Source organism: Lepidochelys kempii, chromosome 2, assembly GCF_965140265.1.
Source record: "Lepidochelys kempii isolate rLepKem1 chromosome 2, rLepKem1.hap2, whole genome shotgun sequence".
Lineage (NCBI taxonomy): Eukaryota > Metazoa > Chordata > Testudines > Cheloniidae > Lepidochelys > Lepidochelys kempii.
In genome coordinates, this window is record NC_133257.1 from 204727946 (window position 1) to 204742347 (window position 14402).

Here is a 14402-nt window from a genome sequence, read left to right on the forward strand (position 1 = left end):
GGGTTGAACCCAAACAGCCACCACCTAAACTGTGGTTCTGGAGCAGGCTGAGTCACTCCAGGAGGATTTGTGAGGAGTGATGCTTTGTCATTATGGTACCACACCCTAACTGTAAGACAGAATGGCTGCTAGTATCCAATCCCCTTTTCAATACATCCTTATGACTCCTCAAATGAAAATCTAATTGTTGTATCGTGGTTGGGGTGTCTGTCGCTCTTAAAGCCTTTCTGTTATCTTCCTGTGTGCTTCACTCTAGTTTTGTGAGAATATAGCCAGTTTCTTCTGGACAACCCTGAGCTAAACAGGACGTCACCTTTACTGTGAGTGTTATACCTCAATAAATGCTTTCCTGAGTCTGGTGTACTAGCTGTCTGTTTCTCTTCAGACAAAATTATTTCTCTCTGGAAGTGGCTAAACAATAGGTGGGACATTAACAGGCAGCATTCATCAGCTATGAAAAGAAAAACTCTCTCTCCTCCCCTTCCCCAAATGGTAAGGATTTACTTTACTCCCTCCTGAGATGGACCATCACTTATGTCTTTACTTTACTAATTAGGAATGCCACTGTGTCATGCTTGTAGAAAATCTCTTTAAAAGAATCCAGCCAGGTCTCTGCTATTCGGATTTTGTTCCTCACTGCAGCCTCTTCGTTGGGAAAAGTGTGCAGGATGTGATTTCGAAAGATGTGCCCCACCCGTGAGCATGGAAGGATTTCAACAGAACCACCACAGAGCCAGGCCTGTAACACAGATGAAGACAAAAAGGACTCTAACATGGTGTATCCGCTATGCAGGCAGTACATCGCTATCAGCACCATTTAGCAAATGGTAAGTAATCGAGGTGTGCAAAGCAAGGTGAAATAGACACTGACATGAGTAAAAATCTGTTCTGGCCAGTAGCCTTGTGGATTCATTTTATCTGATAGCAATACTGATGGGGCCAAATTAGGGGTGCCCCAAGGAGGAGGCCCTCAGAAGGAGGAGGAAGTCCATTCTCCCAGTGCACCCATGAAGGAGGCAGCTATAATTTGGTTGCTTGTGTTCTGAGGCCTTATCTAGACTAGGATTTGGGAGGTGTTAGCTAACATGTATTAACAGCCTAGTGTAGAAAAGGCAGTGTGTCTTTAACATGTGTGCAACTTGTTGATTTACTCAAGTCTTTAACATTAATTGTTAAACATGTGTTAAAGGCACACTGCTGTGTCCATTCCAGTTGTTAAGATTCTGCAGCTAACACTTTCCAAATACTACATGCATGAAAGGGTTCATTTGCAAAATGCAGCTTTCAGAAGGTGCTAAAAATATTGTCCTTTCATGAGATGAGGGTCAGCCAATGAGACTTTGTTTTGATGTCATACGGCTTCTAACTTAGTGGTTGTGTGTGTTGTCACTTGACATCTTGCTGGACAACTTTAGGGGTAGATTTCTCTGAGAAAACAGTAATTTCTCTTCACCTGATGCAGTTTTGTATTTGGTTTTTATTTTCTGAGTTGCTTCTGGGCTCTTAAATGCGGTTCTCTTCAACACACAATAGTTACTTGACATTTTTCTTCAGATTCTTACCCTTATAGATAATTCTAGGTTTTCTGCCCCCCAAAGAGTCATGTCGGAATCATAAGCGCCAATATTTTGGAAGTAATGTCGGTCCATTGCCACTACTCCACCAGGCACCACGGGACTTCTAGACAGAGCACAGTTTAAAAGTGAATCTTGCTGCAATTCAGGATGGAGAGTTAAACAGAGAATGAGATTTACTCTGATCATGGAGGTTTCAGAGTAACAGCCGTGTTAGTCTGTATTCGCAAAAAGAAAAGGAGTACTTTTGGCACCTTAGAGACTAACCAATTTATTTGAGCATAAGCATCCGATGAAGTGAGCTGTAGCTCATGAAAGCTTATGCTCAAATAAATTGGTTAGTCTCTAAGGTGCCAAAAGTACTCCTTTTCTTTCTGATCATGGAGAGGTCTCTATAAAACAATGTATGATCCTGTGGTGGGCCTTACAATCACTGAGAGGGCAGCAGGGGAATTTTAAAGTGTCAACTGTGTTTCTAGTTTAAAAGGTGTGTGTGTGTGTGTGTGTGTTGCTTTCCACTTGCTGACTACTGGCAGATTTTGGGACTTTGCAGTGAGCCATTTTGCTGTTGGGAGAGAAATGGGGCTCAGGGTATTTCCCAGTGTAATTTATTTATTTTACAAATGTACACAATTGCTGTTTACTTTAAACGGAGATGGCCAAAACTACACTTGCAGACACCCCAGGCAAGACACTATTGTGTAAAGCTCTGCAGAGAAGAAGCTGCTTCCTTCCCTCTGACCCTCTTGCTCTTAGCACCCTCTCTGTTTTTGAGTCCTGCCCTCAGTCTTCTCACCAAGGTTACTCATTAGCCTAGATTCTAGGGCTTACCTACAATTTTACCATGTTTGAACATGGTTATGAACACCTGAGTTAGCTGACCTGATGTTGGCCATAAGTTTGCGGTCAGCGTGGACCAGCCAAGAGATGTGCCTGGCATTGGGTCAACTAAACTGTGGAATCACTAAAGGCTGCTGCTTCTTTGATCTCTCAGTAGCAGAGTTCTGTCTCTCAGGTTATTGCCTCATCTCTTCCAACATTCCCCAGCCCTCTGTGACCTCCAGTCCATTCAAGTCTATGACTGCTCTTCTATACTCATTCCCCCCCGCCCCTCCCCATTCTCCCTGCTCAATCCTCCTCTTTCTCCACTGACTCTGTTGCTGAATCCCTTCACTTCTCTCCTCCACCATTGACTCTTTTCTCCTTCTTGACCCCCCACTGTAAACTGTCCTACTAACCCGCAACCCTGGCTCACCTCAACCTCCAATTTGTTTGTTCTGTCCCACTGAATGCCTCAGAAATCATTCTCATTGTTGCACAGACTTCTTCCACTACATATTTGTTCTCTTTTCCTTCATGTTACCATTTTTCTTGCCAAACCAGCACTACACTGCCACCTTCATTGAATGCCTCTGACCTCCACTCATTCTCTGTCACTACTGAACACACCACCATTCTCCCTGTCACTCAGTAAACTAGGTCTGAACTTCAGCTCCTCCCTCTTCGGACACTTCTAGGTGATATCCAAATCTTGCAGCCTTTTTTTTTTTTTTTTCCTGCACAATATTTTGAGGCTCTTAGCTGGGTGAACAGAGAAAAAAAGATTAAACCTCCCCCAGATTCTCATTTCAACTACTTCATCACCTCCTCCAGGCCATAAAAATAGAGCAGATAAGATTATCCTCACATGTTGATCTGACCACATCTCCCCACTTGAAACCCTCCTCTGCCCCCCCCCCCCCCGCCCCTTGTCCACCTCCACTAAGCTCAAACTTCTTGTGGCTGCCTTTAAGGCTCTGCATAATTCTGCCACACTTTACTTTACTGCCACACTTTACTTCTCCCTACTTGTCTCTTATTTTGTCATCCCTCTCCCTGCTGCTCCACCTCAGTCATCTGCAATTCCCACACTTTTTTCTACTCCATATAAAATCCTTTTGCTTTCAATTTGGAGTTAGGTGCCTAAGTATCCTTGAGGATCTGAGCCTAATTGAGTACATCAACTATTAATCTATTTCATTTATTGCATGACTGACTTGTTCAACTCTATGGAGGGAAGGAAATATGGAACTGAAGTTGGAAATTGGTACAGGAGAAAGAGGCAAGAGAGGAATGGTTGAGTGAGGGTCAAGGGATGGGGAAATTAGCATATTTTAAACTTATACACACACATACACCCCACATCAACATGTAATTAATAAGCCATGTGACTATCATTATCCTAATAACTTTGTATATGGCATCTTCCCCTCCCCCCATTCCTTGTCTTTTCAGTTTGTGTAGGTGCTGGAACTAGGGGTTCTGGGGGTGCTTCCATAGCCCCTGGCTTAAAGTGGTTTCCGTTATATCCAGGGTTTACAGTTTGGTTCAATGGCTCTCAGCATCCCCACTATACAAATTGTTCCAGCCCCGCTGTCAGATTGTACACTGTTTGGATCAATGTCTGTGTCTGGAAGCACGTGCCATAACATAGACCTTATTGTAGTGTAATAATATTATAAATAAATTAAAACCTACCGGATATGTAAACTTAATGTAAACCAATAACCCTCTCCTCTCAAAAATTACGGGCCAAAAAAACCTGTGAATGTAATCCTCTCTCTTCTCAGTTAGCTGGAGGGTGTGTTAGATTTTGTGATTGTGTTGCTGAGGGGAGAATAAGCATATTGGCTGATGAACTGTTACCTGATGGGGCTGATGGCAGACTGGCGTACCTTCTCTTCATGCTCTGGCAGCGGCTCCCAATGGAAATCTAATTTCCAATCAAAACCACCTCGTTGCAGGTCCACAGACTGATGATACTGAAAAGTCTTCCAGTCAATGACATCTATGACAGGGGAGACGATTCGATTTCTGAAAAGAATTTATTTTCTTTTGAAAGCCAAGTTGGGGAATAAGTTGGCAGTGTGTTAGTAAACCATTTGTTCTAGGATTTGACCCTGCAAGGTGCTGAGCACTCCTGTGAGGTACCGATTGCCCTCAACTCCTCTGCTGATGGGAGTTGAGTGTGCTTTGCCTATTGAAAGATTGAACTTATAGTGAGTAAAGTAGGGGACACTAATTTATTAAGAATGTATAATCACAGTCATTTCACTGTTAATTGGGTCTTACTTTGGTTGCACTATCAAAATGTACAAATACAGAACCAAGAGATGGTCCTTGCCCCCAAAAGCTTACAATCTCTGGATTTGGCACTGAATCTTTTACACAGCTGGACACATTCTGCCCACTGTTCTACCTTCTGAGATCTCAATTGCATAGACAAAGGGTCACAATCTGCCCTTACAACCTCACTGGTTTCAACAGGGTTTCATGGGTATGACTAAGGGCAGAACTATTCTTGAATAGTGGAATTTAGGAGGTGTATTTTGCTTATAATTTTCCATGGACTGGTCATTGGAAGAGACCTATTTTTCATCTGAAGAGACCTATTTTTCATCTGATAAGGTTAAATTGAAAACACAAGTGTTCAATATATAGTATACTTATTCTTTTTCTGTACTATATTATAATGGTTGCTTTGTAACAATCTGTGTAGTTAACATTTCCATTCCCTCTTAGCATATACTTGTAATTTTCTTGCCACTGCACTGTTTCCATTATATTGTCTGTCTGTAATAGCCAGAAAGGAGCCCATACCCCATGGACATATATCCTTTAATTAATTTCTAACTTCAGTTAAATCTGGCTTTATCTGAACAGGACTATTCTGCATTTTTCCATGTCAGACATCTCATGATGCTTAACAATGAGCCTCATGACATCCTGAAATTATCAGGAATTCGGCAAAGAACAAATTCTGTGGTATCAAAACCTGTGTTTCCTAATCAATGGTGCATGACATTTGGAAACCATCTTAATAGTTCAACTGCTACAGCATTACAGATTTGACAGCTGCAGGAAAAAAGCTGTTTGGAAGAGGAAAGTAACCCATTTCTGCTCTATTACACAGGAGCTACTCCCATTGACTTCAGTATAATGGCTAGTCTACACAGGGAAGCTGTTCCAGAATAAGGTAGGGGTGCGTATAAAGTGGGAATAGCTGTTGTGGATTAAAGCAAACCAGAAAAAGACACTGTGATTCTGCAATAAGAGTAGTTTTCAGAGTAGCAGCCGTGTTAGTTTGTATCCGCTAAAAGAAAAGGAGGACTTCTGGCACCTTAGAGATTAACAAATTTGTTTGAGCATAAGCTCATACAGCTCACAATAGCTCACTTTACCTGATCACTCTTGTCACAGTGTGTATGGTAACTCCCATTGTTTCATGTTCTCTGTGCATATAAATCTCCCCACTGTATTTTCCACTTCATGCATCCGATGAAGTGAGCTGTAGCTCACGAAAGCTTATGCTCAAATAAATTTGTTAGTCTCTAAGGTGTCACTAGTACTCCTTTTCTTTTTGAGGATACAGACTAACATGGCTGCTACTCTGAAATCTGTTCACATGTAGACAAGCCCTAAGTGAGAGAAGAATCTGGCCCCCTTTGTGTAGAAAGCAGCATGTTTTGCCAAAGAGACACCAAAGGCCTTCTCTTTAAAAGTTTTAGCCCTGCTGGTCTGAGATCATTCTTAAGAGGAGCTGAGTTTAAATACACTCCAGCCAATAGGGAAAGGTCAACACCATAGTCTTCAGTATCCTGTTATCTGTTCACTGTTTGCCAGGGCAATGAAAGAGAGACTGATGTCAGCTTTGGGAGCTGACAATTCTGCGTGATGTTTGTATGACCTTGGCATATTTTTGCTGCATTTACAATCACTATAGTGATGGTTTTCAGTGAAAGTAGGGAGGGACTCAATCCTTTTTTCTATTACAGTTCTCATTCCACTAGTGAGGATTTTAGAAACGTGTGGAGAAAAACTGTCCATGGGTCTTCAATGGCAAGAGGGGAGTTGTAGTATTATGGAGAGTATAGTTAAAACTGCTCAGTCTCTCCTTTGTCCCATAGTAAGAGAAGAGGGAGTGTCACCTGTTGAGGTAAAAGCAGATAGATTTAAAACAAGTAAGTGAAGATACTTGTTCATAAATGACTATATCAGCCTGTGGAATTCACAATCATAGGGGCTCATAGAGACAAGCACTGGATTTATAAACTAGATTAGATAACTTTATGACCAATTATAACATTTGTAATCATACAGGTTAAGACCAAGTAACTCATTGTCATGCTCCAGGGTATGAGCCAATTGCAGTAGGGTTCAGGAAGGAATCTCCCTATGACAACATTGACAATCGGCCAGGAATATTCTGGGCATCACTTTCTTCTGAAGCATTATTATACTGTATAGGCTATATGTTTGTACAACACCTAATATAATGAAGTCCAATCCTGACTGCAGTTTTATGGTATTACCATAATACAAATAATAAAGATCAAATTCTCATTGCATCCTTTGATGGTATCCTGAGAGATTTCCCTGTATTCAGAATGACAGCATTCCACTCAAACGAAAGCCAACAGAAGTCTTTCCAAAGAAAGCTGGTGTCAATCCTTGTTCTCCAACTGAGAACACTAGGGCAAAGGAAAGAGGCGGAATAAAAGTCACCACCTTCTTCTGGGATGTGCTAAAATTGAACGCAGTTTACTGCTGGGTTTACTTAATTGGTTCAGTCATGCATTTTTTTTGTTTTCTTTTTACTAAGGAATAGCCAGATGAAGCTAAAAAATGTAATACATCTTGCATGACTAAATTTCAAAACTTAAAGAATATCATACAACTCCAATGCAAGTCAAGAAAACTACAATTTAAATGGCAAGCGACAGCAGTGTGCACCATTTAGAGTAAAAATTACGACTGAGCTCCTCCTCCAGCATAAACACCTCAATGCCTCTTACAGCTGCCTGAGTGGAAATGGGATTGATGATTATAATTGGAACTAGAAACTCCTGCTTCACTTTGCTGCTACTAGATGAACACACTCTAGTCTATTGCTTCTAGTCTAAATATTCTTACATAGATAGAACTGATAAACTAATTGTCGTAAGGTAGTTTATTTTAGAACAACATTTCATATTCGAGTGAGAGAGATTAGGAAGAGAAGTATGAATGGGGAATTATTTAGAATAAAAAATTCAAAGATGCTTGAGTAGGATGCCAGATTTTTACCTAATGTATAGTTGTGTAAATCTAGAACAGTGGGTTTTCAACCTTTTTTCATCTTGAATGTCCTTTGGAAATTCAACCTGTGGTCTGCGGACCCCTACCATAGAAGTCTTAGACTGAAAACTGACTGAGCAGAATTCAACTATGAATGTTGCACATGTTCAGCACAGCATTTGACACAGCACGAGACAGGGCCCTAAACAGCCGGCTTCTCTAGTAATGACAATACTTCAAAGTTTTGACCTGTAGGTGGGAGTACTCACATACCCAATGATGGATCAGAAAAACGGAATGCCTTTTTTGGGATCTGAAATTTTATTTTCCTAGTCACCTTTCCCGGACCTCTTCGACATAGTCTGTGGACCACCAGGGGTCTGCATGCCACAGGTTAAAAATCACTGATCTAAAATAATGACAGGTTTCAGAGTAGCAGCCGTGTTAGTCTGTATTCACAAAAAGAAAAGGAGGACTTGTGGCACCTTAGAGACTAACCAATTTATTTGAGCATTAAGCTTATTATTAAGCTTATGCTCAAATAAATTGGTTAGTTTCTAAGGTGCCACAAGTCCTCCTTTTCTTTTTGATCTAGAATGACTGAAGCGAAGTAAATATTGTCACTCTGGATTTACACTAGTATAACTGAGATAAGATTCTGGATCTAAGGGTGTGATATTGGCATAATTCTTCTTATTATATTTTCCATTCATTTACGTCTCATCCTTTCTGGATTTAGTTCTCTAATTTGTTGCCAATATCAGAGCCCAATCCTCCAATAACACTTTTGACTTCAGTGGGATTGTTCATGACAATAAGCACTAAAACCAGAAGTGTTTGCAGGAGAGGGTCCTTTTTTAAAAACTATATGTTGTTGTTGTTTTGTTTTAAATCTTGGATCCAGACAGTCAGTGTTATGAAAACAAAACTTCTGCACTACCTGGAATAGGCTCAGCCAATCAGGAAACCAGAACCAAATCAATCACAACCACCAAACCAGGTAAAAATGTGCTTTCAAAACAACCTACTCTTCTGAACATTTTGCACAATTTTGCCTACTCTCTTAATCTGTCAGAAGCAGAATAAGTGAGGCTGTTTAAAATTTGTTCAGCAATGGAAAGATTGATATAAAACTAAAACAAGCAAGTTTTTTTTTTTAAAAAAGGACTTTTGGATAAGCATTAAATAAAAAGTTTGCACGTGGAAAATTATGAAACTGAAGACAATTGATAACTCATTGGATATGCCATATTGCACCTTACCTCAAATTCTTCAGTAAAAGAACCAGTAATGTATTTTTTCAAGTGAATTATATGCACTACAAACTGATATCTGTGTTTTAAAAATATTACTGTATAAATGATAACACCTTCAGAATTCCGTGCTTCACAGGGTTTTAAGATACCATTTAGAAATTTAAGAGTCAGATCCTTAGATGGTGTCAATAAGCATAGCTCTACTGAAATTAGTGGAGCTGTGCTAATTTACACCAGCTTAAACTTCAAATTGTTACAAGGTCCTTCTGATCATAAATAAGGAATCTAGCAGCTTTAATTTTAATAAAACTAATCAATATCCAATTCTTATTTTAATCAAGTGTTGCCTTATCTTTCTTGTAATATTAAAGTATCCTTTCTAAAACATCTGTTTTCTGCATGTTCAATGGTGGATTTAGTGTTCACATGGCTAGAAATGCACATTTTCAGCCAAAGGTAATTGAAAGTTGGAAGATGTTGCTTGTAATTTGTTTTGTTCTTAATTCAGTAGCTGGCAGACAGTCAGCACCTTCTCGGAACTTTGAAATGAAATGTTCACCCTGGCAGACAGCTGCTAATTTTATTCCATGGAATCTGAAGAAGAAGGGGAGGAAGGAAACTCAAAAAGAACTGGCAGCAATGCTTTGTGCAATGTGAGTGGGGCGTTATTAATTTGTGAATATTTCAAATGCCTGGCGCACATGAGACCTACGAAAAAGCAAACAAACATAATTTTCCTGTTTGGGGATTTCTAAACCAAATACAATTGCAAATGCAATGTTTTCCTGTTACCCTCTACGTAAGCTGTGGGCATTGTGTTCTTTGCTTGTAAAAATACGAATAATGAGAGAAAAAGAAGAATTAATTAACCATTCTGCTTAAAGTTTCATACAGACTGCTTTTAGAAGGGCTTTGTATTGATTTGTACCATGCTTTGCTGGGAAGGGAATAGATGGTTAAAATGAGCACAGGCAATGAAAACAATTGTAAAAATGTTCCTATTGTCCTCAATACACTCTCAGAGTGGATCTTTTCCTACAAAAATGAGATGGCTCAGGAATCCAAGCTACATGTTGACTCTCTTGCTCAGGCCCAAATTTGGGGCAAGCATCTGCCTTTGGGCACTGTCTGGGCACCTGCATTTCCACTGAAATCACCTTGCAGGAAAGCTCCCAAGAAAAATAATACTGCAGAAAGTTTTAAATGAGGTGGAGCTAATAGGATTAAAAGGAAGCTTCTGCAAGCAGAAGGCTAAGGCCATGATTTAGCAAGCACTTCAGCATGGGGTTTAGCTTCAAACATGTGAAAAGTCCCTTTGAAGTTACTGGTTCTTCTCACATACTTAAAATTAAACATGTGCTTAAGTGCTTTGCTAGATCGGGTCTGAAATCAATATTTGTTTTTAAAAATTCCAGAAAATCTACTCCCACTGTGGCCGACAAGTCTCTTAGATCAAAAGTTTCAAATTTGGGTATGAGATATCAAAATCCATATTAATTATCACCTAAATCAGTGGCCTGATTTTCAGAGGTGCTGAGGTCAGTTGGGAGCTGTATGGGTGCTCTGTACTTTTTAGAATCAAACCTCTTTTTCATGAATCATGCCTGACTTTAGCCAGCCATATTTGAAAGTCTTGGCTTTCAACCTTAACTTCTCTTTCCCCACCATTTCTAAAATGGGAGAAATACTTATCCACCTTTATAAAGGGTTGTGAGATCTTCAGATGAACATACTATATAAGTGCAAAACATATTAATGAGTATTGTTCTAGACAAGTGGAGGGCCTGAAAAGAAGAGCAGAAAGAGAGACAAAGTCCCTGAAGTCAGCTACATAGTTGCAGGGGACTAAGTATGTGAAAGGTTTTAAAAGCAAGGTCAGTGTTGAACAGTATACTGAAATGAATGCTGACCTACTGGCATTTTGTGAGAAAGGGAGTGATAAGTTCATGCTTCTTTGTGCATGTGAGAAGGCAGGCAGCAGTTTTTTGTGAATTTTGGAATCTGGAAAGCTGGGATTTGCAGGCCGTACAGAAGGGAGTTGCAGTAGTTGTGCTGAGAAGAGATGAAGACGTTTGATTTTTGTAGAAAACATTTACATTCTTTAGGCTAAATCAGCATAAAACTAACACCTGCACACACATTTTCTAAACAATAGAACTGTTTTTGTCTGATCCTGGACACCTGGCAAAACTCTGATTTCTAACAGCAGCAAACAGACAATGTGGCAATTTTCAGTTGCTGTAGTAATTCTTAATTATATTTAACAACAATTTTATGAATAATTGGTGATCTACATTGTAGAACCAAATGAAGAGATCCAGATTGTTAGAAGATAAATTAACTTCTTTTAACAATTTTGAAGCCTTTGGACCCGGCTCCACAAACTCTCCGTGTTGTAATGCCTAACACCTAGAAAAATCATAGGAACCACACTGTGATTCACAAAGCCTGAGTTAGGTGCCTAGGCTCCCTCTACAATATGTGGGGAGAGATAGGTACCTTAGAATGTGAGCTACAAAATCCAGCATGCCAGGAGGCGTGATGCCTAACCTTGCCAATGAGAGATGTCGACCAGAGGGATGTGTCCTACACCCCGTCTGCCTCATGAAGACAGGTGCCTCCATAATGCCTGGATTTAGTCACCTCTCTCGGCTAGCAATCCATGAACCAGGAGAAGATAGGTGCTCCTCTGCCAAACACGCTTCTGGGGTCCAATCCAGCAGACATGCTCAGAGGCTGCCTAATGCCACACAAAATGAAGAGGCTCACCTTTATAGCTTTTAGCCCAGTACTTAGGGTATGCTTCCAGGATGTAGGAGGCCACAGGTTGAAGTCCCTCCTCCACCTGATGAAGAGAAGGGATTTGAATAGGGTTCTGCCACCTCTCAGAAGAGTGTCTAAGCCACTGGATTATAGATTAGTCTGATGTGGATCTCCCTCAATCTCTTCTATGAAAGTTGTTCCACTTGATTAATTAATTAAATACTAATTGAGCACCAGAAAGATTGATAATGACTCTATAACCTGGTAGCTAGGGCACTCAGCTGAGAGGTAGCACATCCCTGTGTAGATCCTTTCACCTCACCAGGCAGAGGGGGGATTTAAACTGGGAGGTCTCTCACATCCCAGGTGAGTACCCTAACCACCTGGCTAAAGGTTATAAGGGAGGTTCCCCCTCCAGCTCTTTTGTATGGAGTTAGGCAGCCTCTGAGCATGCCTACAGGATTGGGTCCCTGAGGCAAATTAGGAGTTTCCCCACCTATCTTCTCCCAGTCTAGGGATTGCACTGAGGGTTAGACAGGAGATGGGCATCCAGACACCTAGAGGGAGGCAGTAATACACATGTCCAGAGGCAGAAACATAGGCACATAGGGAACTTTTACTGCAAAAGCTTAGGCGCTGAGTGAGTTTGGATGCTTACAGGGTTAAGCAGTAGCTGAGCAGGTGGCTTGTGGATTGCAGCGATGCCTAAAAATTGAATTTAGGTGCCTAAATCTGGGGTTTAGGCACCCAAGAACCTTAGTGGATCTGTGTTTCTGTTCCTAAGTCAGTATTTGAGTATATAGTGTCCAGTAATAGAGGGAAATATCCCATGATGATAGATTTTAATCTAAAATAAGGGTTGAGGGAGAGGTGCATCCAGAAAGAGGTCTAGTGTGAGATATTTTGACTGCTAAGGGATGAGAAAACCCTGCCTTCCTATACTCGAAACATGGAGTCTGTGCCTTTTTACAGTCAAACCTTCCACAAAAGACATAACCAGGCTAATTTTTTCTCCATTTGGTGTTCTCAGGGGCCAAGCATCAAACCTACTTGATATGCTTTTCCCATATGCAAAAAATCAGCTATATCCTCTCAGTCTGAATTAATTGTATTTTAGATTAAGGGCTGTGTGGTGGGCTATCTACCTCATATTGGCACTGAAAGGGTTAACTGGAGCTAGCGAGCTCAATTAAGGCACCTGCTTGCACCTGGAGGGAGGGCTAGGTCTAATTGAAGAGGAGGCCCAGCTGGGGGAGAAGCTGAGTCTTCATAAAGGAAAGGACCACAGAGTAGTGGAAAAAGCCCAGGGAGAATACCTAAGTGAGAGGTAGTTGGGAGTTTTCTCTCTTGGGCTACAGGCAGACAGATGGCTGGGAGGCCTGAAGCTTGCAGCCAGAACTAGAGGGGCCTGAGCCAGGAAGAAATCTGAGAGCCCACACTCTGAAATAAGAGCCAAAAAGAACTTCACAATCATTAGGATGAGTCATTTCAAGAAGTCCTGAGAAAGGAGGGCATGGGACCTGGAAAGTTAGCCCAGGAAGCTGAGGGTGTTAGGCCTGGCCACCTGAGGCTAGGAAAACCTTGTGTGTGGACAGTTAAAAGGCAAAGGCTACAAGAGCTGGTGATTCTCACTGCATTGGGCCCAAACAATGGTTTAATATGGAGCTGTGACTGATGGAGTACCAAGATGTCAGGAGATGTGGGTTCTCCCTTCATGACAGGGTTTAGCAAAGTACTGGCAGCTGAGTTTGACTAGAACTACTTGTGTGGGGATTTCCTTGGATGGTCTATGTTGAAGATCCCAGCTGAGGACCTGTGGGCCTTAGTAATTCCCCAGGAAGAGGGGTGGAAGAGAATGGAACTTTAGGTATCTTTTTATGTAGACTTGGGACAGCAGTCCTTTGGAATAGGAGAGACTTTAAAATGACATGCCTGGAGGGTCAAGTTGCAAGGAGAGGCAGGACTGGAGTGACTGTCAGCAAGGGGTACGAGAGAAGAAAGCAACTGTGCCACCATCAGCTACAAATGGGCACAGTAGCAGTGAGTCCATTCTTCTACAAGAAATAACCAAAGCCAGATCTTCATGATAGAGCACAGTATGTGCATCGTCTGCAACAGGCTGCCACAAAATGGCAGCTCCAGCAGACTCCTGAGATTTAAAGGTGCAATACACAAAACAGTAATAATTACATAGCTATGAAACTATATATTATTCTTGATCTGGAAGCAGACTGAAATATAGGCTGGTGTAGGATGAAACTATCTGAGGGGCATCTGAACTGTTTTCCAAAACACTGTACGGGTTGTTATATTAGTCATCCCTGAACAACTGAAATGTCAAGAAAGTCTTTACAAATCAAAGATACATTCTTCAAGGAAAGACAATATATTGTAACTAACATAAGAATGGCCATACTGGGTCAGACCAATGGTTCATCTAAACCAGTATCCTGTCTTCTGACAGTGGCCAGTGCTAGATGCTTTAGAGGGAATGAACAGAACAGGACAATTATTGAGTGATCCATCCCCTGTCATCCAGTCCCAGTTTCTAGCAGCCAGAGCTTTAGGGACTCCCAGAGCATGAGGTTGCATCCCTGACCATCTTGACTAATAGCCATTGATGGACCTATCCCCCATTAACTTATTTAATCCTTTTTTTAATCCAGTTACACTTTTGGCCTTCACAGTATCCCCTGGTAATGGGTTCCACAGG

The 14402-nt window shown here is 41.1% G+C and overlaps 1 protein-coding gene across 7 annotated transcripts in view; it reads right to left on the bottom strand.

Annotated features, from left to right (window-relative positions):
• Positions 1–14402, bottom strand: part of GALNT15 (polypeptide N-acetylgalactosaminyltransferase 15) — a 44733-nt gene that overhangs the window by 8779 nt on the left and 21552 nt on the right. For 6 of the 7 annotated variants that reach the window (XM_073333558.1, XM_073333555.1, XM_073333557.1 and 3 more), the window contains exons 5-7: positions 4260–4427; positions 1563–1680; positions 545–739 (exon numbers count right to left, since the gene is read on the bottom strand). In XM_073333558.1, the coding sequence (XP_073189659.1) occupies positions 545–739; positions 1563–1680; positions 4260–4427 (481 nt within the window). The remainder of the gene's footprint in view (positions 1–544; positions 740–1562; positions 1681–4259; positions 4428–14402) is intronic. The other variant, XM_073333559.1, reaches the window with a different exon arrangement.